General features: G+C 37.5%; 5 protein-coding genes across 6 annotated transcripts; 4 read left to right on the top strand and 1 right to left on the bottom strand.

The window, feature by feature from the left end:
• The first annotated feature begins 1,363 nt into the window (after positions 1-1,363).
• Positions 1,364-2,394, top strand: LOC120000499 (mavicyanin). The gene is made up of 2 exons (XM_038848595.1): positions 1,364-1,588; positions 1,866-2,394. The coding sequence occupies exons 1-2, from the start codon at positions 1,426-1,428 to the stop codon at positions 2,225-2,227; spliced, it is 525 nt and encodes a 174-aa protein (XP_038704523.1). The 5' UTR covers positions 1,364-1,425; the 3' UTR covers positions 2,228-2,394.
• A 2,969-nt stretch (positions 2,395-5,363) lies between these two features.
• LOC120000498 (uncharacterized RNA methyltransferase pc1998-like) lies at positions 5,364-10,576 on the top strand. Its single transcript, XM_038848594.1, has 15 exons — positions 5,364-5,595; positions 5,690-5,804; positions 5,890-6,001; positions 6,093-6,137; positions 6,225-6,292; positions 6,377-6,431; positions 6,542-6,621; positions 6,779-6,862; positions 7,869-7,982; positions 8,234-8,352; positions 8,443-8,560; positions 8,829-8,962; positions 9,093-9,252; positions 9,345-9,424; positions 10,229-10,576. Exons 1-15 carry the CDS (start codon positions 5,417-5,419, stop codon positions 10,326-10,328), a joined length of 1,563 nt encoding a protein of 520 aa, XP_038704522.1. The 5' UTR covers positions 5,364-5,416; the 3' UTR covers positions 10,329-10,576.
• A 300-nt stretch (positions 10,577-10,876) lies between these two features.
• On the bottom strand, positions 10,877-13,024 carry LOC120000500 (30S ribosomal protein S21, chloroplastic). Its single transcript, XM_038848596.1, has 2 exons — positions 12,576-13,024; positions 10,877-11,313 (listed from the first exon to the last, which is right to left on the bottom strand). Exons 1-2 carry the CDS (start codon positions 12,986-12,988, stop codon positions 11,205-11,207), a joined length of 522 nt encoding a protein of 173 aa, XP_038704524.1. The 5' UTR covers positions 12,989-13,024; the 3' UTR covers positions 10,877-11,204.
• Positions 13,025-13,648: 624 nt separating this feature from the next.
• On the top strand, positions 13,649-16,714 carry LOC119999975 (SWI/SNF complex component SNF12 homolog). Its single transcript, XM_038847828.1, has 2 exons — positions 13,649-15,843; positions 16,316-16,714. Exons 1-2 carry the CDS (start codon positions 14,294-14,296, stop codon positions 16,386-16,388), a joined length of 1,623 nt encoding a protein of 540 aa, XP_038703756.1. The 5' UTR covers positions 13,649-14,293; the 3' UTR covers positions 16,389-16,714.
• Positions 16,715-17,054: 340 nt separating this feature from the next.
• Positions 17,055-25,630, top strand: LOC119999974 (ATPase family AAA domain-containing protein FIGL1-like). Of its 2 annotated transcripts, XM_038847826.1 has the most exons (15): positions 17,055-18,167; positions 18,914-19,052; positions 19,338-19,724; positions 20,412-20,644; positions 21,071-21,198; positions 21,304-21,422; positions 21,501-21,593; positions 21,810-21,911; positions 22,051-22,153; positions 23,766-23,849; positions 23,935-24,030; positions 24,141-24,268; positions 24,359-24,568; positions 24,661-24,722; positions 24,832-25,630. In XM_038847826.1, exons 1-13 carry the CDS (start codon positions 17,836-17,838, stop codon positions 24,458-24,460), a joined length of 2,046 nt encoding a protein of 681 aa, XP_038703754.1. In that variant the 5' UTR covers positions 17,055-17,835; the 3' UTR covers positions 24,461-24,568; positions 24,661-24,722; positions 24,832-25,630. The 2 variants fall into 2 exon arrangements, with proteins under 2 accessions (XP_038703754.1, XP_038703753.1); XM_038847825.1 differs by having other exon boundaries at positions 24,359-24,722.
• The last annotated feature ends 24 nt before the right edge of the window (positions 25,631-25,654 follow it).

The raw sequence follows: 25,654 nt of genomic DNA, 5'->3' as shown, positions 1-25,654 counted from the left end.
CTTGTATTTCACTCTTCCTGGAACAAAAGCCTTTGGCCCTGTTTGGTGAACTGGATTAATGTAAAAATATAAAATTAGTGGATTAATCTGGGCCATTGATCAATTGAATCAATGGCCTATTATTTAATAGGTCTTCATCAACGTGGGTTGCTATTCAACGTGGCCGTCATCAACAATGATGGTCTTCATCAGCGTGGCTTCAATCGGATGGTCCTTATCAATGTGGGTTGTTGTTCTCAAGCGTTTGCTACAGTGAGCCCAAACACGTGGCATTTCACTGTAGCTAGATTTTTTTACAGTTCAATACCCGGTGACTGCTGTAAACCCGATTTAACTCTACATTTAGGGTTTCTTTTATTAGTGTCTGATGCGGATGGTCTAATTCTATTATTTCTGTCACCTAACATTTGCATTAGATTGCGGATTACCTAAATTTTTTCTATTTTAAAGACTTGTTACAGTGGTTAACTATCTTTAAGTAACCACTGCAGCACCAAGATCTCTGATCGCTAGAGCGACTTCGGGTAAAACTCGATTCCAAATTCTTAAAAATATTTGGTCGGTCAATCAACTTCTTCCGAATCACTCATTATTAATTTCTAAAGTTTTTAGCCCCAGGTTTGACTATTCAAACTTGTCTACTCAGCTCAAGTATATACATACTCAACATGTTTTGCCGTGTTGGCCCTAAAAGGACAGTAAAAGTATGAGGCTTTACAATAGGTTAGAGTCATGTAGAAACTCGAAAATCCTATGAAATAGATATACCATGGGCAAAATTCGGATATCCTGATAAAAAGTTGTGGAAAAATAAAAGTGAAATTTCACTATTTTGAGAACGATGATATTAATTGTTTAAGTGATCATATGTATTCTGTTTAGTATGAAATTTCATTTGAACATTCTTACATATTTAATATATTTATCATGAGTGAAATTGAATTTTTCATTTATGAGTTCTTTATGATTAAGCAAGGTGTAAAACTGTAAAAGTATGGAGTTCCTTGATTTAAATCAGTGCTCTGTTTGACTTTTTTTTTTTGTTTCGAAATATATCGACAACAGTAACAACTAACAAGTGGATTAACTTATACTTTTTGTTGTCTTATTATGTATATGAATGATGTCTCCTAAATACACAAAACTTGGGATCCAATTCCAGACAAATCCCTCAAGCTCATATCATGATAGATTAGTTTCAAAGCCAAGCATATATATATATATATATATATATATATATATATTAATATTATATGACCTTTAACTTCAACCTACTTCATCTTGCTTCGCAGGCAACCCAAATCCCGTAAACAGTAACATTTTTTTCATTATATATACACAAACTATGTTAAGAGAATTTCTCAACAAACCCAAAAGGATTTGGAAATTTAGAATTGAAGATACACACACACACATATATATACAATGATGGAGTGCTGCATCTATAGAGCCTTGGTGGTGTGTATTGCTTTTGTTGTCTCAGCCTCTGCAACACAACATACTGTTGGAGGAAGCCAAGGGTGGGATGTATCCACAGATCTTAGCTCCTGGGCTTCTGCTCAAAAAATTGAAGTTGGTGACCAACTTGGTATGTCATAACACGTTCTGATTTAACTACATTATTCATTTTGTTCGATTCCTATTGTGATTAATATCCTTGTGACCACACGCTAGGCTTTGCCCAACTCACGTAAGGTGAGAATTTTCTGTATGCACGGGTTTGATGCATACTATTCATGATTACGATGATTACTAGATCGGTTTTTTGGGTTCGTTTAATTGTTTCACATCCTCCATTGATCCCATTTGTGATTCAATTAAGTCAATACCAATTTAATTGATTCATTATGTTAATTTGTGGACAGTTTTCAAGTACACTACAGGGCTGCACAGTGTGGTTGAACTAGCCAGCGAGAGTGCGTACAAGAATTGTGACGTTGGTTCAGTACTGGACTCAAAAAACAGCGGCAACGACGTTGTGAAGTTGAACAAAGCAGGCACGCGCTACTTCGCTTGCGGCACGCCGGGGCATTGCCAGCAGGGGATGAAGTTGAAGATCACTGCAGCAGCCTCAGGGAGTTCACAGGCTTCTCCTGCATCGTCGACGTCGTCGTCGTCGGGTTCAACCACTCCTGGGGCGTCTGCTTCTGCTGCTGCTGGTGTTTCTCATGTTACTGCATTGTTGGTCACAACAATGGTTGTGTGTGTTTTGGTTGTGTATTATTGAGTTGGAGAATTTTGTATAACTTACATATGGTTTTAGTTTTGTATGGAAGGTGTTTTTATTATTCAAGTGTCTGGGTTTTTATGAGAGAGGAGTGAAATAAAAATGGATTTGTATGTGATTTACAGTTTGGGATATTAATTTTTGAGATATTAAATGGAGGAGTTTAATATATGTTTGTATGTATATGTATTTAAAAATAAAGGCATTCTCCAATCGAAAATGATAAAAATCCCAACTGTTTAATATTCCCATTATTCAACTGTTGAGTTGGATAAATCCAAGTAAATTTGTGGGCATCACACGTGCCACATCATGCATATAAAATTCTATGCGTACAACTTAACACCCGAATACCAACTGTTAGGATCCGTATTATTATCGTTCTCCAATATTGTATAGTGGGTCAACAAGATTAGAAGAAATTTCATTTAGGCACTCAATGGACGGATTTATGACTAAAGTCAGATAACAACCCCTTTCCTTTTCAATTATTTCAAAACCACTTCATGCAAAAAATAATTATTATTCACAAAAAATAAAGTTAATATTATTCACAAATATTTCTATTAACTATATTTTGTAAAAACGATAAAATGGGTTTGTAAGTATATAATTTATATTTTAAAAACATTAGAATTTAGAACTTAGGATCAAATTATTGGGCTGGTAAATATATGAAACTGTGAAAACAAAATAGAGTATATATTTGTCTAATTCGAAAGATAAATCATTCAAATTAGTGTATCAAAATTTTATTTTAAGTGCTAAAAAATTATGGACTCTATAAGATATTAAACGAGTGTAAATTTAACGAGACAAACAAATTAAAAAATGCATCATATAAAAACTAGGTATGTGCCCGCGCCTTGGGCGGTGGGACAGATTATGAGAGGTGATAAAAAAATTATCAATAGGTAACTCTTAAATTGTTTTGAAGGAGTTGGATATAAGTTCTTTTGGTGCGTATGAACAATAGTAGGAGCTAAAAATTAAGGAAAAATTAAGCAGGGTTTTTAACCCACTGCTCTAGATTGCGAAACCTACCAACAGAAGAGTTATAGATCCCTCATGCTCCAAATTCCACATGCTTCTCATTTGGTCCTGTCATGCAGTCCAGGAAGAGTTCTAATATATTCTTCAATAAATCACTTGCTATAATAACTTTACAGCTAACAACAGTACACATCTTGTTTCAAAAGCAATATGCCATTATTCCAAGATTGCTTTATCTTTATTTTCTTTGGGATGAAAATAAGAATATAAACCTAAAAATAAGAATATAAGCTCTGATTAGAAAATATATGCATAACTAATAAAAAGACAGCACCTTTAGCGTAGCCAACTTCAACTGAAACTCACAAAAAGATCTCCAAAAGCCACCAACAAATATCAAGAACCACAAAACTCCCCTTTCGTCTTCACAAATTAAATGCGTCAGCTACAAAGTATACAACAAAAATTTTAAAAAAAACATTAAAAAAACGAAATAACCCAACTGCAAACCCTAAACCCTAAACCCTAAACAGCTAAAGAACTTTTTAATGAATAGGAAGTTGCGTAGAATGGAGAATTGCTTTTTTTTTTTTTTTTCTGTGACTAACTTTCCACCCTGTTGCTAAGCAGCTTAGATATGAGAATCTTCCAAAGGATATTTTATGAACAAGGTAATAATGCTTGCTGACGATTCAAAACCAATCATGTTATGTCCATGCAGGTAACTCTGCAAACCAATCAATAGAATTACTCATACAAAAAGGAGTTCCAGAATCTCACATCATATTTCTAAACTTCATCTCTGTGATTTTTTTTTTCTTGGTTCTACTTGCTATGTTCTGCTGCTTATTTTCCCTACATGTGGCAATGTACTGTTCTGGTAATTTCAGGCCCCCGAGGGGATCCACTGTGTATGCAAAAGGTTTCCTTCCTTGAAAATCGTCACCTCGGAGATTGATGTTTCTTTGAATGAAGAATTCCTTGTGATACCAGGTATGGGGGACTTCGCTGACCGTTACTTTGGCACAGATGACTAACCCGTGATAATTGACAAGTAGATTTGTAATATTTGCATAAAATGGGCTTTTGCCTGGGAATTAAGACTGTTAGCCAGAAATACAAACAGAGTATTGGCTTGTGAAATATAATTTGACAGCTTCCATATTGTCTATGACTGTTAATGCCACTGCTTCTGCTTGCACCCATTGCTTATGGTGACACTTCGTACCATATTTGGTAGTAAAGGATTCGGTTGGTAAATCGCTAATTTCTTGTAGTGGAAGAAGAAATCGAGGCTAGTACTGAAGCTCATGCATTTCTTTTCTTTTTTTCTTTTTAAATGGGGAGGGGGTTCGAACCTTGGTCACCAGGGATACACACTATCTTTATCACTCCAACTAGTGGTTCAAGTATAATGAAGATCATGCATTTCTTCTAATTCAAAAGGCTACATATGAGTACGATATATGAGATATCTAGTTATTGATCACAGTAAGGTTTGTCAGCCGTCTAGTTCCATTGATTTGCAATCTTAATAGAAAATTTATTACTAGTGATCAAATTAAGATGGCGTAAGTAAAGCTTCTCTACTTTGTATAACGGCTCAACTAAGCCCTTCCCCTTTTTTTCCGGGCTCAAATAAGCTCCTCTACCTTGGAGAATGGGTCATGTTAGCCCCTCATGGTAACAACCGTTAGGTTGTAGTTGGGCCATTTTGTAAAGTAGAGCGACTTTTCTGATACTCTCTCTAATTAAGATAATATAATTACAAAGTAATCACGTTCAGGGTTTTGGTTAATGCAGTTAGATTGCATTGCATTGTAAAAACATAATTTGCACAACTTACAAAGTTTTATGTCATTTGCTAAAATTGATTCCCTAAAACTAAAATATAAGGAAATATATATTTTTAAAATATCTCAGAGAAATATATTTACAATTGGAATCGAATTTTAGACACACAATATATTTAGTTAATTGTCAACTGAGTCACAACTCATATATAGAAGGAAACATTTATTACTTTTCTAATATTTTAATTTATTTTAGTTAGCGGCTAACGGTTCAGACAGTTTTGGGCTTGGGCTTATGACAACCTCGCCAAGCCCATTGAGCCACAAAGATATTTTGTGAGATACGATTATCCATTCTCCCTCCCGCCAATGTTCCAGACGCCGGAGACGCCGATTGCACAAAATGCCTCTTTGCCTCATCTCTCCTCCATCTCCATTCATTACCTGCCGCGTGTCTCCGGCAGCTGTACGCAACCGCCCTCTTCCTCCTCCTCCTCCTTCTCTGCCTTCTCTTCCACCGCCGCCCTCCCCAACCCTCACTCCATCTCTAACGTGCGCCCTCCAGTGTCCTCACTTCCAGTCGTACGCAGTCCCTCCATTTTCCGTGTGACTATTTCTCTATCTCTCGTATTTAAATACAATAAATTAACTTCTATTTTCCGATTCTACGTTTCAGTTGCTCCGGTTGCACCGAAGAATTCAATCTCCACCGTCCCCTTATCCTCGACGAGGTGGATAGATTTTTCAAGGGCCATGGAGTTTCTGATTTCTCTTTTGATAGCTCTAGATTGGTATGTACCTGATTATCGAGGCTTTTGTATTTTCAATTTCGGGGGTTTTGGGTTTAAGACACTGAGCTTCACTTACTATCCACAGTGGGGATGGAGGTGCCGCGCGAAGCTCGCCGTCCGGGGTTCATCAATGGACCCGCTGATTGGGCTCTACCAGGAGGGTACTCACAATGCAGTAGATATCCCCGACTGTAAAGGTGCTGATGCAAATTTTAAGTAAAAACATTGGCTTGTGTATTAATCTGTCAAGACTGCCTGAATTCAAGTTCAAAATCTTTCTATTTGCAGCTCATCATCCAAATATTAATGCTGCAATTGAGCTACTAAGACGAGGTTTCTCCATAATTTGGTTCGATTTTCGTCAGTTCAGGTTTCTACTTGGATAATATATGATGTGTTTTTGTTTGCCTATCCTTTTAGGGATTAGAGAGTTGAATGTTGAACCTTACTATGAAGATGAGGGGACTGGCGATTTTCGATATGTGCAAGTGAGTAATGCAGGTAGCATTATAAGCATGTGTATAAACTTAGACAGTTCTGTATTTGCTGATTACAGCCACTAATTGTTGCAGATGGCTGTTACAACACATAACACGTCCCTTCCAGCCTCAGATAGATATAGAAATGGTCAGTCATTGAACTTGTTCTGAATCGTTTTGGTATGTTTGATATTCAGTTTTATGATTGTTTAAACTTCCCTTGTTAAGATTGAAGTTAGTTAATTTCTTTGCATCCAGGTAAGGTGCAGGTTGCTTTGGTTTGGAATTCAAGAAATGAGAATTCACCAAATTCAGAAAAGTTAACTGCCTTGGCTAATGTGAGTTTGTTTCATCATTTTCTTGCTGCTTTAGTGGTGACCTTTGGCTTTTCTTATCATTTTATTATGAAATTAAATTTGATAGTGTATTACAATTTAAGTTGGATCAAACACTTTCATATCTCATTCTGTCTCTCTTTGGGTATTGTAATTTCAGTTTCTATGGAGAAACGGCGGACCCAGGAGCAATGTCCATTTAATCCACTCTGTATGGGGGAACTTTCAGACTTCCACTAACAATGTGAGTCATTATTTTTTTCTGGAAATTAAATATAGGAACATATTATTTTTAAAAAGCACCTTTTATTCTGAGAATAAGTTTGATGGAGTCTTCTTCTATCTTGATTATAAAAGACCAATTAATAACCCTGAAATCGGCAAAAGAAATTGTAATAACTGGAGCAGTTGTATTCAGCAACAATGTGAAACATACATGTTAATAATTTCCTTTTATGTCTTTATTCCTCTTATCTTATTGAATGAACTACTTTGATTTTCTGAAACATCTGTGCCAGAATGGTTCATTTTTGTGTTGTACACGTCTATGCCATCTTAGATGATGTTCAGGCTTCTCATCTTCAATTAGGGAGACCTTAACCGTACTCCACATATTTTCATCTTTCTTTTTTGTCTTTCTTTGCATTACACTTTCTTGTCTTTGCTACATTATTTTCATTACATTATTTTTCTATGTTTGCGTCTTAGGTTTTAGCAGTTTAGAATTCCACATTATGATTGCCAAAGGGATAACTCACCATAAAATTGACACTTTAGCCTCAAGGTATACAGTACTCTATTTTAGTCCTACTTAGTCTAAAGTCATTTTGGAGCATGTCTCCAATATTTCCAGTGTTGATTTGCTTTCTAATGAATATTGTCAACTATGAAAATATAATTTGCAAAGAGCATGCACCGAGGGTGCCTCCTGAGTTAGATCTTTTAAATTTATATAGCACTTCAAGACGACTGAGCTATTATTCAGTAATCAGATTTATCCTTAAATGGTTACAAAGAGCAAAGTGGGGCTCCAATTGGCATGGCTGAGGAGGATATTGGTTTGCACTTCAATTGTACATATATTTCTCGGGTTGATGGGTGCTGAAATCTTATTAAAAGCTGAGTTCTTTATTTATTTTAGGTAATGGCCTTTGTGGAGTCTATCCATATTTATTTTCCTTGGAAGATGTTGAAGTCATATGTTGAAGTCTTTGAATTCCAGAGCTTACAAAGTTCTTTCTGATATTCAGATAATTTTTGGCAATAGATGGAGGCACCTTATAGGTGAAAGAGACTTTTGGGAACATGTTGGAGGAATTGACATATCCTTGGCTCCGTCCAGTTTTGGCCAGGCAAATACACGGGTATGCTGAAATTATGGCTCTGCAACTTCTTTTCTTTACTGGGATTTTACATGTCTTTACCTTTTAGATCAGATTACAACAGAACAAAGATATACATGGAAACATGCACCATTGCGGGCCTTTATTTGACACACTTCTTTCTTGTCTTCTTCTTTTTTCTCGTTATTGATGCATGACATATTTGACTGTATTTTATGTTGGTTGATCATGACCCAATTGGTGTTTCTTGTCACTGTGCTACTTCTTTTCAGGCATTTGATGCATTGCTTCAGAAGCTACATAAGTATGTTCCGCAAGGATCATCTGTCACTGATTTGTATGCAGGAGCTGGGGTGATTGGACTGTCATTAGCTGCTGCTAGAAAATGCAGGTAAGCACTCTAATGGTTCTAAATGATTTTGGATGTATGAATTGAGGATTGTAATTACATTGTTGTCTTGTTGATATTCATGCTCTCCAGATCTGTGAAATGCATCGAGGTTAACAAGGAATCAAAGCTATCTTTTGAGAAAACAGTTCAACGCTTTCCAAGCTTTGTGGATAGCAGCATCAGCTGGCATCATGCAGACGCTTCAGTGGTTAATCTTTGAACTATCGTCTTTAATTTATCGTTTTACCTCGTAAAATTCTTCATAAAAAATATTTTACATGGCCAGGAACCCAGTTTTATTTTCTTCATCCGATTTCTACTTTTACAATAGTATTGTTTCTTTCTTAACTTTATTCATATTGAACTTCCAAAATGCATTGAGCAGATCAGATTTTTAAATCTCGTATAATTTAAATTTCACTGCACCTGTCAAATGTTTCGAAGCTCATTGGTGATTTCACTCATTAATCAAACAGGAACCCCTTTCTTGGCTCATGGGATCAGACGTGGTGGTCGTTGATCCTCCAAGAAAAGGACTGGATCCATCTCTTATCGATGCATTGCGGGATCTATCATCAGTGGAGCGCAAAGCTAAGTCATCATCAGAGAGGTTGGACATTTAATCTGGTTTTGACTGCTAGAATTCAGAAACTTATTACTGGTTCATACAGGAATGTTCAAAATTGGAGCCAAAATTGCAGAACTTTGATTATTCAAGTTTCAAATTCATTTTTTGTCAGTTTCGGTTCTTACTCAAAGGACAAAGAAGAGAAGAGACCATGGATTTTGCGTGCAAGGGAAGCTTCAGTTCAAATTGGAAGTAAAGCCATTCTGGAGAACAATCAGTCACTGCCCCGAACTCTTATTTACATAAGCTGTGGATGGGAAAGCTTCAAAGAGGTACACTAATTAAAGTGCCGACTCAGTTATGCTATAAAATTGCATTCATTCTGCTTAAGGTAATAATCAAATTCCTAGCTGCTATCAAACAGGACTGCAAGGCTTTGATGGTTAGCAAGGAATGGAGTTTGGAAAAGGCCCACGGTTTCAACTTCTTTCCTGGCACCCAGAGGTATTTAAAATTTCATCATTACTTTTTCGAATGTTAAACCACATTACTTTCACATAGCTATGGACAACTCCAGGAAAATAGCATGCAACATTTTACCCAGTATACCAAAGAATATAAGGATCCCAGCTGCCTTTTTTCCCGTTCATGCCGTATGCTGTAAAAATAGCATGGTTGTTTCTTGTTCCTATTTATTGACAAAAGAGAACCACCTTTGATTATGCAGTTGGTTTTAAATCTTATGGAATTATTACCTGCATTTCAAATGGATTACTTAGATGAAACTTTACACCTTCGTCGTTTGGAATCTCTGGATAAGAAATGCCACCACCGAACATATACAAGAAAGAAAAAAGTAAACAAGTAAATTCAGAGAGGACAAGTGTGTGGGATCAGATTTATTTTGGTAACACTGTTAGGCTGTTAGCTTGTCTCGTTAGTACCCTGGCTATGTGATACTTGTCCCAATCTTTTGACTATAGAGAATGCTTGGCTTTTCATTGATAAAGCTATTAATAAATGAGGGATCTCTAAATAAATCTGTGGTTGCCTGTTCCCATGAGCCCTTTGGATATTATGTTTCCATTTTATGGAGGATATAAACATACATTTTACTGCTCCATTGTTAGCTTTAAAGATCTGTCTTCTAGGCAAATCATGTGTATATATTAATTATTGTTGAAGAACATGGAACTGTTGTTTTTTTAAATGCCTTGAGTTAAATTATACGTATTCAGTATATATTCTTTTTATTCCATTTTTCTTTGTTATATGTGCACTAGATGTGTTTTCTGGTTATGATTGCAGCATTGAGGTTCTGGCTGTATTCAAGAGGGGCCAAAGGGTGAACCTCAAGAAAAAGAAATCAGGAAAGAAGAAAAAGAAACGTGTGACGAACCAGTTGTAGACTCGGCTGAAGTTTTGAGAATGTCGATCATGACTCAGGCTAGTTACATGTAAGAAGATGAAGAAATGTGCAGAAGCGGCGAAAAACATAGGAATGGTATCACCGAATTAGGCATGGCTGCATCAGAAAGGTTTCACTATATGCTATTTGCTTGTTCGGAATCTGGTAAAAGATGAGGTTTTCAATTTGCGGAAACATGTGTAACAAACTTGTAAATGAATAAAACCATGCTCCATTTTTGTGCTCAACAATTCTTCTTCTATAGAATTTGATTAAAAAAATATTCGAAACTCAAAATGTAGAAAATCGTAGAAGGAATACAAAGCTGATATGCTATGTTCTGAAAAAACCACTGCTGCCATATCTTCATTTAGAGAAGTTTAGCTCTACGATTTTCGGGATTGCGGATGCACTGGTCCGGTGAACCATTTTGATGAAAAAAATTTTGGACAATTATAAATGTGTAGTATTTAACATTTGGAAATCAAATGCGGTTGCATGTCACTCACATACATGAGATTAACACAAAATTAAGGTCATGCAACATATACAACATTAAGCTCCTCATTCTGTGATCAATCCATCAAGAATGGTAATGCTCACACAAACAGGTAAGAATGAGCCCCTCTCACCCATGTTGGACATCATCCTTTCTAGGCATATGATTGACTTTATATGCCCGGTAGGTACTTGGTTCAGAAGTGCAGATCTCAAATGTCATTTATCCCACACAAGAACAATTACTGCCCATTGAAAATGATTAAACTCGTACAATCAAAGAACACGATTTAGTTTGAAACTTTCACGGGAAAAATATGCCTCTGACAAGTGAAAATCAAAGTTACAAGAAAAAGAGAAGGTAAGTGAAAAGTTCACTTAAGGCAGGCCTCCTTCAGGCACTTCCCAATTATCTTCATCATCATCGTCCTTCTTCTTTGTAGAGGGTTCTTCCTTGTTTTGAAACATTGTTCTCGCCATGGGGCGCCTGCTCATATTGTATCACAATTTGAGTTGTATATATATCAATTGTGAATCCAGATTAAATGCGAACAGCTCCTTATGGACGCCATTAGAAAAACAGGTATGCAATAGTATGATAAAAGTTAATTGCATAGGGACTAGACTAGAATAGCCAAAATTACAAGTACTACCGATAGAGGAAGACATAGTGTAGTATCTGAAGAAGTAAAAGAAGTTCAAGCATAATGCCATAAGACCAAAACACGAACCATAATAGACGCATCTAGTTCATTGCAAGCGTATACAGAATCACATAGTTAAACCAAAACCACCGGATATGAACTGCTCCCTCTAGAAAATTCTAACAAAGGCCAAAGACAGGAACCATCAGATGGCGAAAGCTTATACATACAAAAGAAGTGGATTGCAATAGAGAGAACATAGGAGGATACGAATAGCACCTCCAATACATAAAGAAAATGCAACAATCAGAACAACAACGACCATCCTATATTATAGCATTGACATTTATATTACATCTGAATCGCAATTCGTTAATATGACAGAGAACCACAAAAAAGAACAGGGGTAGAACCCTGTCTCCAATTGAAAGAAAGCACACATGGAACACTCGCTTGAACTAACAATAAAATGTCTTACTTCAAAAGAATCACTCATCTACAACCATCCTATGCATTCTTAGAGCATAACATTTGAACAATCTAGCTTTTCCCTTCTTATTTCTTCCCCAATTTATTATCTTTTCTTCACTTATCTTCCAATCTCTCCCATAAAACAACAAGGAGAGGAAAAATCTCAGATTGAATCATCTTTATTCAAACTCATTAGCCAATCTAGCAAAATAAAAATTATCAACAGCCAAAACTTGCCTTCCTTTCATCCTCTACTCATTACCTTAAAACTTCTCTACCAACCCACCTATGTTTTCTTAAACCTAACTGTTAAACAATCTTAGCTCTTCCCTTCTCATTTCTCCCCCAATTTCTCCTCTTCTCTTTTCTTAACTTTCTCTCCCACAAACATGAAAGAGAGGAAATCTATGCTTGACCCAGTGAAATCCAAAACTAATCATCTTGATTCAAACCATCCAATCCAGCTACATAAAATTAAGATAATTATAAAACAAAAAAAGTTAGCCCTTCTTTCATCTTCCACTCTTTCCCTTAAATTTTCTCAACAAAACCAAACAAACAAGTAAAGCCTCCCCTAAATTGAGCCTGTACATAATTGATAACACTGAAGGCAAGCAACTCCTTAATTTCTTACCTTCTACGGTTCCTCTTCGCAGCCTCCCTAGTTTTTCGCTTCTTCTCTTCCTGCTTGTTCTCGAAGAACCTTCTCCTCTTGGACTCCTGAATGACGCCGGCCCTCATGACTTCCCTTCTGAACCGGTTCAAGAGCCTCTCCTCTGGCTCGTTCTCGTCCACGATCACCTGAACATTGTACGCAGATTTGAAGTAGAGAGTATTTGCATACGCAAGAGAAGGGCATATGATGGACGAAACATCACTGGACAAAGGAGGGATCCCGTCGGCACCATCTCGAGCCACCAGTGTGAGAAACCTAGACTTCTGGGTAGAAATAGAGAGGTTGAGGAGTTGTGGTGATGGCAATAGAGCTTTGGGAGGTGAAGGTGGAAGGAAAGAGAGCAAGTTGGAGAGAGAGAATGAGGTCGCCATGGATGACGAATTGGCGATGACCCTGAGCTCTTAATCTAGGATTGGATAAGCTACGTTGGGCCTTTATAGTTTCTGTTTGCTTTCTGGCCCAATATGATCCAGCCCAGCCCAAGTAATCCAAATATCGTAGTTTCTGTTTGCTTTCTGGCCCAAAATGATCCAGCCCAGCCCAAGTAACCCAAATATTTTGATTAGGGTGATTTATTTCTAGTTGTAGGGATTGATTGACCATTTCATTAAGATTGGATTTGTTGGTTGGATTAATTTACGGTTAATATGGTTGGATTGATTTACCGTGGCTTCCTTGGGCTGAATGGAGTTATAATACATTCTCCCACACAACAGCTCAAGCATCCCTTTTTGAACTAGTCTATGGTTATCGACCTCTCGCTGTTGGTTTTTAGGAGTTAAAGGAACAGCTAAGTTAGATGTCCATGAGAAAGCTTTAATAGAGTTCGACCTCGTACTTATATATATTATACTATTTTTCAGTCAATTCATAATTCGTACACTTGCGATAAAATTTACATCAAACACACGCTAAAGCATGGGCCTACCTGTTCCGGGCTGGGCCGAAAGACAATAATGCTTTCTTTCCCAGTCCAATCCAATAGACTCATAGCCCACGCGAGATGTCGAATTAATAAAGGCAAGGGAAGACCCTTCCCTCTCCAATCTCAATCGCTGGCTCTCTCTCGGTGTGTGTTGTGTCCGGTGGAGGATAGCAAATAGCACTGGATGTTTGGGTTACTGGGGTAAGCTTGAGACGTCTTTATTTTTATCTGCATTTACTGCTCTCGAACTTTCTTCTACTTCGTTGATCTTGAATTCCTCCTCTTCCTCGTTTACTACATAGTAACAGAGAGTTAGGGTTTTTCTTGGAAGCCACAGTTTTCTAATTCTCTTCAATATCATGGCCTTTACCGGCGTTTTGCAATCCTCGTTAGCTTAATTCAATTTTGTTGTGATATGTATCGAGCTTTGGATCCTAATCACCAAGCTTTAGTTTTGAGTGATTTTGATGTTTCTGTTGTCGTTGGGGTTTTGAGGTTTTAGCAGGAAATTGCTTTGGGTTCTAGAATACTACTGTGTTTAGGTTCTATAACTGCTACTAGAGGCACTGCCTAGAAAGAGCTAGGGTTGTGCTTGTTCTCTGTTGCCGGGTTTTGGGAATCAGGTGGGAGTTGGCTGAATTTTCATATTTGTGGTGGGTTTTAGGTTTCTGAACGGATTTTTTAGGGTAAGTGTATGAAGTTTTGATTTTGACTGGTTGGATCTCCCTAGGTGTTTTTTTTATAGTTAGGGATGTCTGTGAATAATAATAACCCACCAAAGAGCCTTGTGGGGTCGTCTTTGCCCTTCGGTAATGTTGGGATGCCACCAAACCCAACATTCTCCCAGCCCCAATCTCAATCACAGATCGGGGCTGGATTTCAGGGTCAGTTCCAGCTGTCCCAAGCCCAGGCCCTTGCCCAGGCACATTCAAGAGCAGCAGCTCATGCTCAGGCTCAAGCTCAAGTTCAAGCTGCTCACGCCCAATTCCAAGCACACTTACAAGCACAGGGTCTTTCTCAGAGTGCTGGCATCGGAAACTTGGGTGCTTCTTCGCCCTCATTTTTGACTCCGGGCAATGCTAATGCAAATGTAAAGAGGGGATTGCCACTGAAACCTCCGGCACGTCCTGGTGTTCCTATGACAAACACGGTTTCACCTTTGAGAACAATGGAGCTTACACCTGCTGCTCGAAGAAAAAAGCTGAAGCTTCCAGAGAAACAGTTACAGGAAAGAGTGGCAGCCATCCTGCCTGAGTCTGCACTATATACACAGCTGCTTGAGTTTGAGGCTCGTGTTGATGCTGCCATGGCCAGGAAGAAGATTGACATCCAGGAGGCCCTAAAGAACCCTCCTTGCATACAAAAAACCCTCCGGATTTATGTTTTCAATAATTTTGCTAACCAGATTAAAACAATTCCCCAGAAGCCAAATGCTGAGCCACCTTCTTGGACCCTCAAGATAATTGGAAGGATTTTGGAAGAAGGGGTAGATCCTGATCAGCCTGGGGTAGTTCAGAAACCAAATCCCTTGTACCCAAAGTTCTCATCTTTCTTCAAGAGAGTGACCATTTCCCTGGATCAGAGATTATATCCGGATAACAATATGATCATATGGGAGAATGCTCGATCCCCTGCTCCACACGAGGGTTTTGAGGTGAAGAGAAAAGGGGATAAGGAATTTACTGTGAGCATTCAGTTAGAAATGAATTATGCCCCTGGGAAATTTAAGCTTTCTCCAGCTTTGATGGAAGTTCTCGGCATTGAGGTTGATACCCGAACAAGAATAATTGCTGCAATTTGGCACTATGTCAAGGCTAGGAAACTGCAGAATCCAAATGACCCTGCTTTCTTTAATTGTGATCCTCCTCTTCAGAGAGTATTTGGGGAAGAGAAAATGAAATTCACTATGGTTTCTCAGAAGATTTCACATCATTTGTTTTCTCCACAGCCAATACATTTAGAGCATGCGATTAAGCTTTCGGGGAGTAATCCAGCAGGAACTGCCTGCTATGATGTGTTGGTTGATGTGCCCTTCCCAATACAAAGGGAATTGTCTGCATTGTTGGCGAATGCAGAGAAGAGTAAAGAGATAGATACATGTGATGAAGCAATATGCAGTTCTATAAGGAAAATCCATGAGCACCGGAGGAGACGCGCATTCTTTCTTGGATTTAGTCAATCACCTGTGGAATTTATTGATGCACTCATTGAATCTCAAAGAAGAGATTTGAAGATTGTGGCTGGAGAAGCTAGTCGGAGTGCTGAGAAAGAGCACCAATCTGATATCTTCAATCAACCATGGTATGCTTACGCCTTTTCTTTTCAGAACCTTTTCCTACTTATGAACTTAACTCAATAATCTTGTTAATGTTGTTTGGAAATGGCAGGGCACACTGAAAGTTCGTAACAGCCTCATCTTAGTTTAAGTTCAATGATGCATTATGATTCTTCCAAATATTTACTTTCATGAATACTGCATAATTGAATAGATATAGATGGGTGAATAGTCGCCATGACACACTCATCCATTCACTGTTTGTAAGGCCACTAGTTGTTTTACATTAGCACTAACACAAGATTAATGGAGCAATATTTAATTGATCTGTACTTTCAATTTGATCAAGATCTTCTCATTATATTAATATTGGATCAATGATTCTTCTAACCAATGAGCATCATAGATTTGAGTGATTGATGTTGATGTCAGACAAAATTTTAAATCCTTTTTTGAGGGCACTGTTGTAAGCGAGTTTCATTTTGGTGATCTAAACAGGGTTGAAGATGCTGTCATTCGTTATTTGAATCGCAAGCCAGCTGTGGGGAGCGATGCCCCTGGAAGCACATGAGTTGGGTGTTGCTTAGCAAGTTTGTTTGGGTCCCATGTTGTTATTCCACCGAGTTTACGTAGGTTATTTTGCCTTCTTTTATGAATTGGCTCCATGAAGTGCTATATTGTTCAATGGCAAGGGAGGAAGCTTCTTGCTTAAAAAGAAGCACTGGCCGTTTGTACCTTGTGTTGGTATAAGTAAGTCATACCATTATGCGTGGTGAAAAAATCTAGTGTCAATTTGTTCAACTTGCTAGTGACCACCTCCGGATCTGGTGTGCCAATCTGTATCATGGATCTCAAAGATTAGTTGCAGTTATGTTATTTGTGCACTAACGTTTTTAATTCCGTTTGAACTTTCGTAGCATAAAAGAGAATAGTCTGATAATGTAGGAATATCGTTGGAAAGTCTGTTATGATTACAGTTGGAAGCATGGGCTAGGATGAGATATGGTAGAGAATTAGAGATTGTGAAACTTAAAATGGTCAAACAAGAAAATGCTTAAGGAAGTGCTGGGAATTATCTTTTTTCACACAAGCAGCTTATCTTTATCACTGTCTTTCACAGGCTACTATGGGTTATCTTGCTCTATTCCTTTTTTACAGAAAGAGAATGCCTGAAAAAAGTGGTATGCAGAAATTTTGTTTAAATTTGTCGAATTTTCTGGTGTCTCATGGATAAAGCACGCAAGCCTAAATGCAGGTCGGTCCCTTTGCCATTGTTGTACAATGGTGGGAAGACGGCAGGAGACCAGTGAAAACAAACCAAAAACTTCTGGAAACCTGAACTGTGGAAAATCTTTATTTTGGTGTTAAAATCTTCCCATTTTACTTACTTTGGGCTTCTTTATTGTTGTTGATTTTAGTTTATACGGTTGTTTCCATCTACCTTTGGTTGTCTTGTGTTTATGTAAATCCTACTATTCAATTATTTATGCCCAAAAAGAGGGTGGTTTTATGTTTGGGGAATGGTTTGTTTCTTTGTTATGAGTAGTATTGGTAGGACTTTCTGCTTATTGAAGTGTAAGGAGTCATTTCTTGTTTAGTTTATGGTAGATGAGTATTTGTGCTTTAGTTAATGTGTGTGAAGAAGAATTTGATGTTGTTTAGTCAACCAAATTTATGAGTAATTTGGATTGCTCTGCTCTTTCCATGCAAGGTTTGATGTGCAACAATGATTGCATTATGAAAGAAATGATAGAAATCTCAAGTTATCCCAACAATTGAATTGTACGCATAGGATATGCATCATGTGAGACATGTTGAGTTTACGAATTCACTTGTCTTCATCCCAATTGCTGGGATCTTTAAGAACCCATATCCGGATCCGGAGAGCTTGAAAGAATTTATTAGTCAAAATTCACAACCTCAATCTTATTACAATAATCCATCGTCAAGAGTGGCCATTTCGCAATTACAGGGATTAAGAGGGTTATTTAGTTAACAGCGAAAACCCAAGCTAAAAAATGGCGGGTAAACGGAAAGCAGCAAAAAATAAAGGCACAAATTGCTTCGTCTTTGAAGCCCCAAATAAAGCGAAAATGGAGAAAGAAGGACGATGTTGGAGGAAGGAAGTGGATGAAAAGCTGAAGCGACTCCACTCTTTGCACTTCGGCGCCGATCTTGCGCTTGAGCGGGGCGATTATGAGACCGCTCACACTCTCGGCCTCACCCTTCTCGGCTTCATCGACTCCACCTCTCTCACCCACGCCGATGATTCCTTCACTCGCCACATTCGACTCGATGCTGCCTCCAAGGTCGACCAGGCTCGCCGCGCCCTCGCTCCTGATTCCGATCGGTACATTCTCTCTCTCTATGAGCTCGCATGTATATGTATGGAGTGATTTGTCTCTTGAATTGTGATTTCTGTTTGATTAGTGCTTGATTTAAGCTTTTCCTTTGTTTTTTACTCTCATCGTATACAAATTTGAGGAGGATTTCACTCGATTGTTGTCTTGCTTCCATCAATTTTAGTATGCAGTTTTGTTTATTGTTTGAAAATCTGAATATATATTTAGTTTGATAGGGGGTTGCTTTGTTGTGCTTGAAAATCCATCTAAAGCCAAGAACGCCAGAAAGGTGTTAGTCTTTTAAGTTATATGCTGAACTTAAGTACACTAGTTAAAATTTTATCCAGAAATAGATCTTGGTAAATTTTTGTCTTAAATTTTCTAACTAGAGTTATCGGATCGAATAGGGTACCCATAGCTGAGGAAGGATATGCACAGGATGTGATAAATTAGAGGCCCTGGTTTGATGACTATTAAAAGGCTGCAGGCTCCTACTAAAGAAATGTGTCCTACTACAGAAATGCAGAATTATGTTCTTTGTTTTGTGCTGTACATGGTATTTGCTGTGTAATTACTTAATTACTTATACTGGCACCCTTTATGTTCTGTACAAAGTAATTGCTACGTGGCTACTTTTAAACTTGGGTATACTTACAGGCTTTCTCCCTGCATTATCCTTAGTACTGGTTTTGGTTTCCCTTAGAGTACCTCTTTGTTTATCAAAATAATTATTTGTGTTTTCGTGTACCTTCAGTCGAGCATTTGAACATGCAGACAGAGCTCCTGGCACTACATTTAGAATGAAAGGAGAAATTGACATTGAGAAAATCAAGCAGTCAAAGTATTATTGTGCTCATCTTTTGCAGTCAAATGGAAGGCCGATAAATGAATTGGTATGGAATGTTGTTCCAACAAAGCAATTGCTCTTTCATGACTCTGATTTTTTGCCTAATCTTTTGAAAAAAAATGTAAATGATTGCATTGGTTCTTCTAATTATTTTGATTTGCATTTGCTTTTCTGAATTTTGCCTTCTTTGGAGAATCACTGCCAACTGGATGCTATGTGACTCTTATGATGACCAAACACTCATAAGTGCTTAGTTTCTTGAAACGCATACCCTTGTTCAATTTTTTCATGAGAGGAACTGACTGGAACGGAATGTTTAACATGATTTTAGGGTAGCCAATGGGATGAGCATAAAAACTTGAGTTCCACTGCATCAAAGGCTGTGACGCAAGCAACGCTTACATCCTTGTATGGAAACAATATCTTGAGAGCAAAGAGCATCTCACACAAAAGCTCCTTGAACGGCCAAATAAGCAACTCTGAAGACTGCATGATTATAGAAAAGGCTCCCTCATATAATCATAATCCTAAAAGTCATGGTGTCTCTACTTCTATAAAAGTTGAAGAGGAAGGAGGCCATATAAATACTTTGGGGATGAAACGTGTATATGTGGAAATCAGTAGCCCCAAAAGTGACAATCCGAACTCACCATCAAACAACGAAGAAAGCAATAATGATGTTTCTGGCAATGGATTTGTGACTGCTAGAGCAAAACTGGTAATCCTCAAATCTTAGTGACTATTTCTGACCCTTCAGTTTTTTCTATAACAAGACTTGAAGCAGGATTCTCTTTTTATTTATATATGTCCGATATATGTAATTCCTTTTATGAATGGAGACTTGCCTGGAAAATGCCAAGTTAGTCTCATTTGAATGATCATGATATGTTCCCTGTTCTTCGAAACATTAGCCTTCAATCCAAAGCATAAGAACGAATTAGATTAAATGCATAAACCCTGAGTCTTCTTGTTGTATTATGTGGTTTTGGAGTTAATTGTATTTCCTGCGCTTGTGTTATCTCAAAAAAGACTAGCATACGACAATATAAAGCCACTATAATGTGCATATTTATATTTCTGTTCTTTTCATGGTCTGCTGACATGATAATAAATTAGTGGTGGTAAACACAATAGTAACTTCAATGCATTCAGAAATCTCCTTTGTTAAGATAACTTGGACGAAACTATGTTTTCATCATGCTGTAAATCCAAAAGATTCCAAATATGTTTCCAGCAAGCATGTTTCCAATAAATTATGCATGCATGTTGGAATCATTTTTTATGCCAAAATGTTATTGCAATAAGTTATACTAGGCACAAATGGTTGTCTTGACATCAACTTACTGTTCCCTTCTCTGCCCCTGCCCAAAACTTGGTTACCAGTCGTTTTTTACCTATGTCATAGGAAATGGACGCAAGGCAAAGACGAGGGTTGACAGGATCACCAAGTTCATCGATCTCCCCACAGAGTGAAAACACCAACAGAGCATATGGTGCAAGAACATATGGTGTTTCACGCAGAGGAATTCGTGGTAATTTTGTACCCCCTATCAAATCCAATGGAGGAAATGCTGGTAATATGACTTCACGCATTGGAGGAACAAGTGGTGATGGTTTAGATGACTCAACTAGGAGATGGTGAGTTTTACAACATTATTAAGCATTATAGAGCAAATGTACTGTATATAGTATCCTTAATTTGCTAGCTGTACTTGATGTACCATAATTTATATAGGTACAATTGATATAATTAGCGGCCTATGAAAGGAATCACAATATTTTCTGGAACAAGTTTTAAAGAACTAGTGCTCTGCATTTAAATAGAATTTTAACTGAGGATTGTCATGGATTATTCGTATCAAGTCCTATAATTACATCAAGGATGCCCTTTATTGACGTATTAGCTTTAAGCTGTTTTACCCATTACGAAACAAGAGAATTCTACACCTAAGGATATTTGAAGGGAAAGAAGTTCGAAGTTCTGTACTTGATTTTGTAGAGGTTTCTTTTCTAATGTTGTCTCGCTCTTTCTCCTTGTTCTAATGTACCTTTTTTTAAAAATAGTTTGGAATTGCTTTGTGGTCCTGAAGGCGAGCTTCCCGAAAGGTTAAGGAACTTGGAACCTCGTCTTATTGAACATGTTAGTAATGAGATAATGGATCAGGACCCCAACGTTCGATGGGATGACATTGGTAGTACAGAGTACCGCAAGCTTCTTTCTACACTAAGATTCCCATATCTATTTCTTGTTTCCTATATTGTTCTAATTTCCACTCATTGCCTCAACAATGTGGCAGCTGGTCTGGATCATGCTAAAAAATGTGTAACTGAGATGGTTATATGGCCTTTATTACGTCCAGACATATTTAAGGGTTGTCGCTCCCCAGGAAGAGGTCTTCTACTATTTGGTCCACCGGTATGTATGGGATCAATTAAAATATTGGAAATGCAAACTTATTGCTTAGTAGATGTTCTTGTTCCTCTCATATTTCAGGGGACAGGGAAGACAATGATTGGGAAAGCTATAGCTGGAGAAGCAAAAGCAACCTTTTTCTACATATCTGCTAGTTCACTGACAAGCAAGTGGGTAAGTGTTGGCTATGATTATCTGGCATAATCTTTTGCTTTGTGAATGCATCATGGAATAATGAGGACCTTGAGTGTATTCCACCATGTTTCCACATTGTTGTTGGACTATTCCTGATTACTTGCCATTGTTTTTTCCTTGAACCAAAATTGTCTATAGTTGATAAATCAAAGGACATACACAACAATTTTTTGACATATTATCTGATGACTTTAGATTGGAGAGGGTGAAAAGCTAGTGAGGGCCCTTTTTGGAGTTGCCAGTTGCCGTCAGCCTGCAGTAATTTTTGTTGACGAAATAGATTCGCTTTTGTCTCAGGTGAAGTATGTTCTAGAAGCACATGCAACTTATTTCTATGAATTAAATATCAGCTGTAGATATGTGTGGTATACATTAATAGGTTTGTCTTTCTTATCAATTGATAAGATGTGATTCTGAAGATTTGATGTGGTTGCAGCGCAAGTCAGAAGGCGAGCATGATTCAAGTAGAAGACTCAAAACCCAGTTCTTTATTGAAATGGAAGGTTTTGGCAGTGGAAATGAGCAAATTCTGCTTATAGGTAATGTTGAAACCCATACCCATTTTCAAGTGAAAGCTGCATGACTTGGCATGTAAAACAAGAAATCCTCTGGCTGGATACCTTTTTTTTTCCGACTGCAACACTTGTTAAGGAGCCAACACGTTGACAACCTCTCAATAATACTTGCCTTTCTTTTGCTTTAGGAAGATAGCTGAATCATTTTCCCTCACATAAGTAACAATTCTAGATCATGCGAAGCAAGAAAGTGACTCATTCTTTGCATTTTATTGTGGGAAAATTTTTAGGTTAAATTGAAGTATACTAATCACTTACTTTAGGTTGATCTAGAATCTTTATCATCATCATCATCATCCGAGCCTTTTTCCAAAAGTTTACCGTCGGCTATATAAATCTATGAGAAAATCAAAGGGAATCCACTATGTGTATTCGTTTCCACCAATCATTTTTATATAGGATCATACTTTCATCAACTCATTTTGAATCAATATCCCTTTTTATTACTTCAAGCCATGTCTTTTTAGGTCTTTCTCTTCGCTTCCTACTCTCTCCTATACAAATTCTTTTGATTCTTCTCACTGCCGCACTGCTATCTCTAGGTTGTACATGCCCATACCATCTGAAACAGTTTTCTCGCAACTTATTTTCAATTGTTGTTATTCGTCACACATCCAATGAATCATTCGCATTTCTGCTACATGTATCTTTTGGATATGTTGTTTCTTAATAACCCAACACTCAAAACCATATATAATCTCGGGTCGTATAACTGTCCTATGGAATTTTCCCTTACCTTAAAGGAATTATTCGGTCGAATACAATCTTGGGATGCACTTCTCTACTTCATCTACTTGTTTTTAATCCTATTAGCTAAATTTTCACTAATGTCTCTGTTATCTTGGAAAATCAAACCATGATATTTAAAGAACTTACTTTTTTTTACTTCTCTCCCATCAAATTCAATGCTTTGTTCGTTCCTTTTTCTGCTTACTAAATTTATATTTTATATATTTTGTTTTAGTCCTACTTAATTTAAATCCTTTACACTCTAAGGTCTGCCTCCATAACATAGTGAATATGTCAGCCTTTCATTTCATAATTATTTCCTTATTTTTTCCAGTTTAAGAGCTTAACTAGAAAAGATGAAGATTGAAGGGTAATGATTGGAAATTCTTAAGATATTTTTGGGCAGCGAATAGTCATGGCATTATAATCAAGACAGAAATTCATGCACAAGCGAAATTTCTGTGGTTTACCCTTTAAATTCTGTATGCTTTCTGGAGTTCCCAACTAGTTAGAGATTTGGGCTTGGCCGCTTGATAAACTTAATCTATTATGCTTTGAAGAATGAGCAAAGAGCTCCTGGCATTTGAAGTTGACAATTCAATTGTCATCTGAATACAAGAATGTGACTGAAATCTAGTTGTATCAAAATGTACCTTAAAATATGTTATCAATCATAGTTAAGTGTTCTACAGAACCTACATGGGACAATCCAACGAGACAATACTTCTGCCATTGTTGCAATTCATCGCAACCCAGTTCTTTGAGTTGAAGTTGATAGTGTATTTGCTCTGTTTTGAAACTATATTACCTCATTCTATGTCATTGAACTAATGGATTCATGATCCAGGTGCGACAAATAGACCACAAGAACTTGATGATGCAGCACGGAGGCGACTTGCCAAGAGACTTTACATCCCCTTACCTTCATTTGGTAGAATTCCACCACATTTATTTGCCTCATTTATGTTAGAAAATACTATAAATATGTCTTTAGCCTGCTGTTATTGGGCATGAAGAAGCAAGAGCCTGGATTATACATAATCTTTTGGAGAAGGATGGACTATTCAAGCTCTCAAAGGAAGAAATTGACACCATATGCAAGTGGACTGAAGGTACCTACTCTATGCAATGTAAATGTAAATCCATAAACTTATTCATAGTGTTTTAAATCTTATTTTTAAAACCATTGATCCTATTTTCCGCTTAACCATTTGTCATGTAGGATATTCAGGTTCAGATATGAAAAACTTAGTGAAGGACGCGTCTATGGGTCCATTGAGAGAGGCTCTCAAACAGGGTATAGAAATTACAAAGCTGGAGAAGGAGGATATGCGACCGGTCACTCTTCAGGTAATAATAATTTTGTCCAAAACGCTGGACATACTATATGTGTGGATTCAATTGGCTGAATTATATCAAAATTCTTTGTTCTCCATATAGGACTTCAAGCATGCATTGCAAGAGGTGAGGCCCTCTGTTTCTTTGAATGAACTCGTCACATATGAGGACTGGAACAAACAATTTGGAAGCTTGGCGCTTTAGACATTACCTCAAAATAATGTACAAGGCAATGGAAAAGAAAAAAAAGCCCCTGCTATTATGCATAATCTATTAACACCAATCGATCATATTCACTTCCAGTATCCGAAGGTTTGTTCATTCTCTGTTACATTGGAAAGTCTCCTACGCATAGCATTGAATTTAAGTTAGTACTTCTATTTTCATTATGATCTTTTGCGCAGATCGAAAGGCTTAGACTAAATGCTCATTATATTTTTGCGTTTAATGCAACAAAAAAGAGCAGGTAAATGATCGATTATTACTGTTAATATTTATGTCTTTAGATTAGAATTTGCCTTGTTTCCCATTTGACATGTCTTCACACCATTCGCGCCCTACACTTGTCCAAGAAGTTCGTGATCTCGACACTGATCCCGCTTAGATGGATCTGGGCTCTGGGGTTGAATCCTCCGTCAATCTCTCTCACAGAGTTCAATCTGGTACCTACTATATCTTCCTGGTTATTTTTGCTTTGGAAGAACCCTTTTTTATTCTCTCGAATTTGTTTTTGGTTGAACCTTGTTTGGAGGTTTAACACTGTAATCGAATCTACGTCTAAAATCGAACGTAAATACCAATACATATAAAGCAAAACCCCTTTGGATTGAGATCTATCACTTCCCTGAATCAAAACATCGCAACCCTTGCTTTAGATTATGGCATTTGATCAAAACTCAATAGCTAAAGATCCAGTGACAGCCCCACATTGGGGCCATTACTACATCTGGTAGAAACACTGCAGAAGGTTTTCTGAGCCCTGGGTGTGGTGCAGTCCAGATCAAGAAGTCTGAAGCTGAGCTTAGCGGGATATCAATAAAAAAATAAAAACTACACATTAGCAATTAATGGCCACGTCATTTCTGCTATAACCGAAAAGTGGCTGGAGGGCTAGTTTGGACAATTGCTTAAAGTTGAGGAGCTTCTATAATCGAAAAGTGGTTGGAGAGCTAGTTTGGACAGTTGTTTAAAGTTGAGGAGCTTGTTTGGTTAAAAAAAGTATAGAGACTCAATTGGCATTTTTTTCGAAAGTGCAGGGACTATTGGCGGTCCTTCGCTGCCAATTTGGATCAGTGTTTAATGTTGTAGGTTAATATTTAGTTGTATTGCAGATATTGAGCAAATCTATTATCTTACTGCGGGAAGTGTACTAAAGATGCAATCTCTTCAAAATTTCCC

Source organism: Tripterygium wilfordii, chromosome 6 (genome assembly GCF_013401445.1).
Source record: "Tripterygium wilfordii isolate XIE 37 chromosome 6, ASM1340144v1, whole genome shotgun sequence".
NCBI lineage: Eukaryota > Viridiplantae > Streptophyta > Magnoliopsida > Celastrales > Celastraceae > Tripterygium > Tripterygium wilfordii.
The sequence above is the reverse complement of the archived record's forward strand: the minus strand, read 5'-3'. Positions and strand labels throughout refer to the sequence as shown.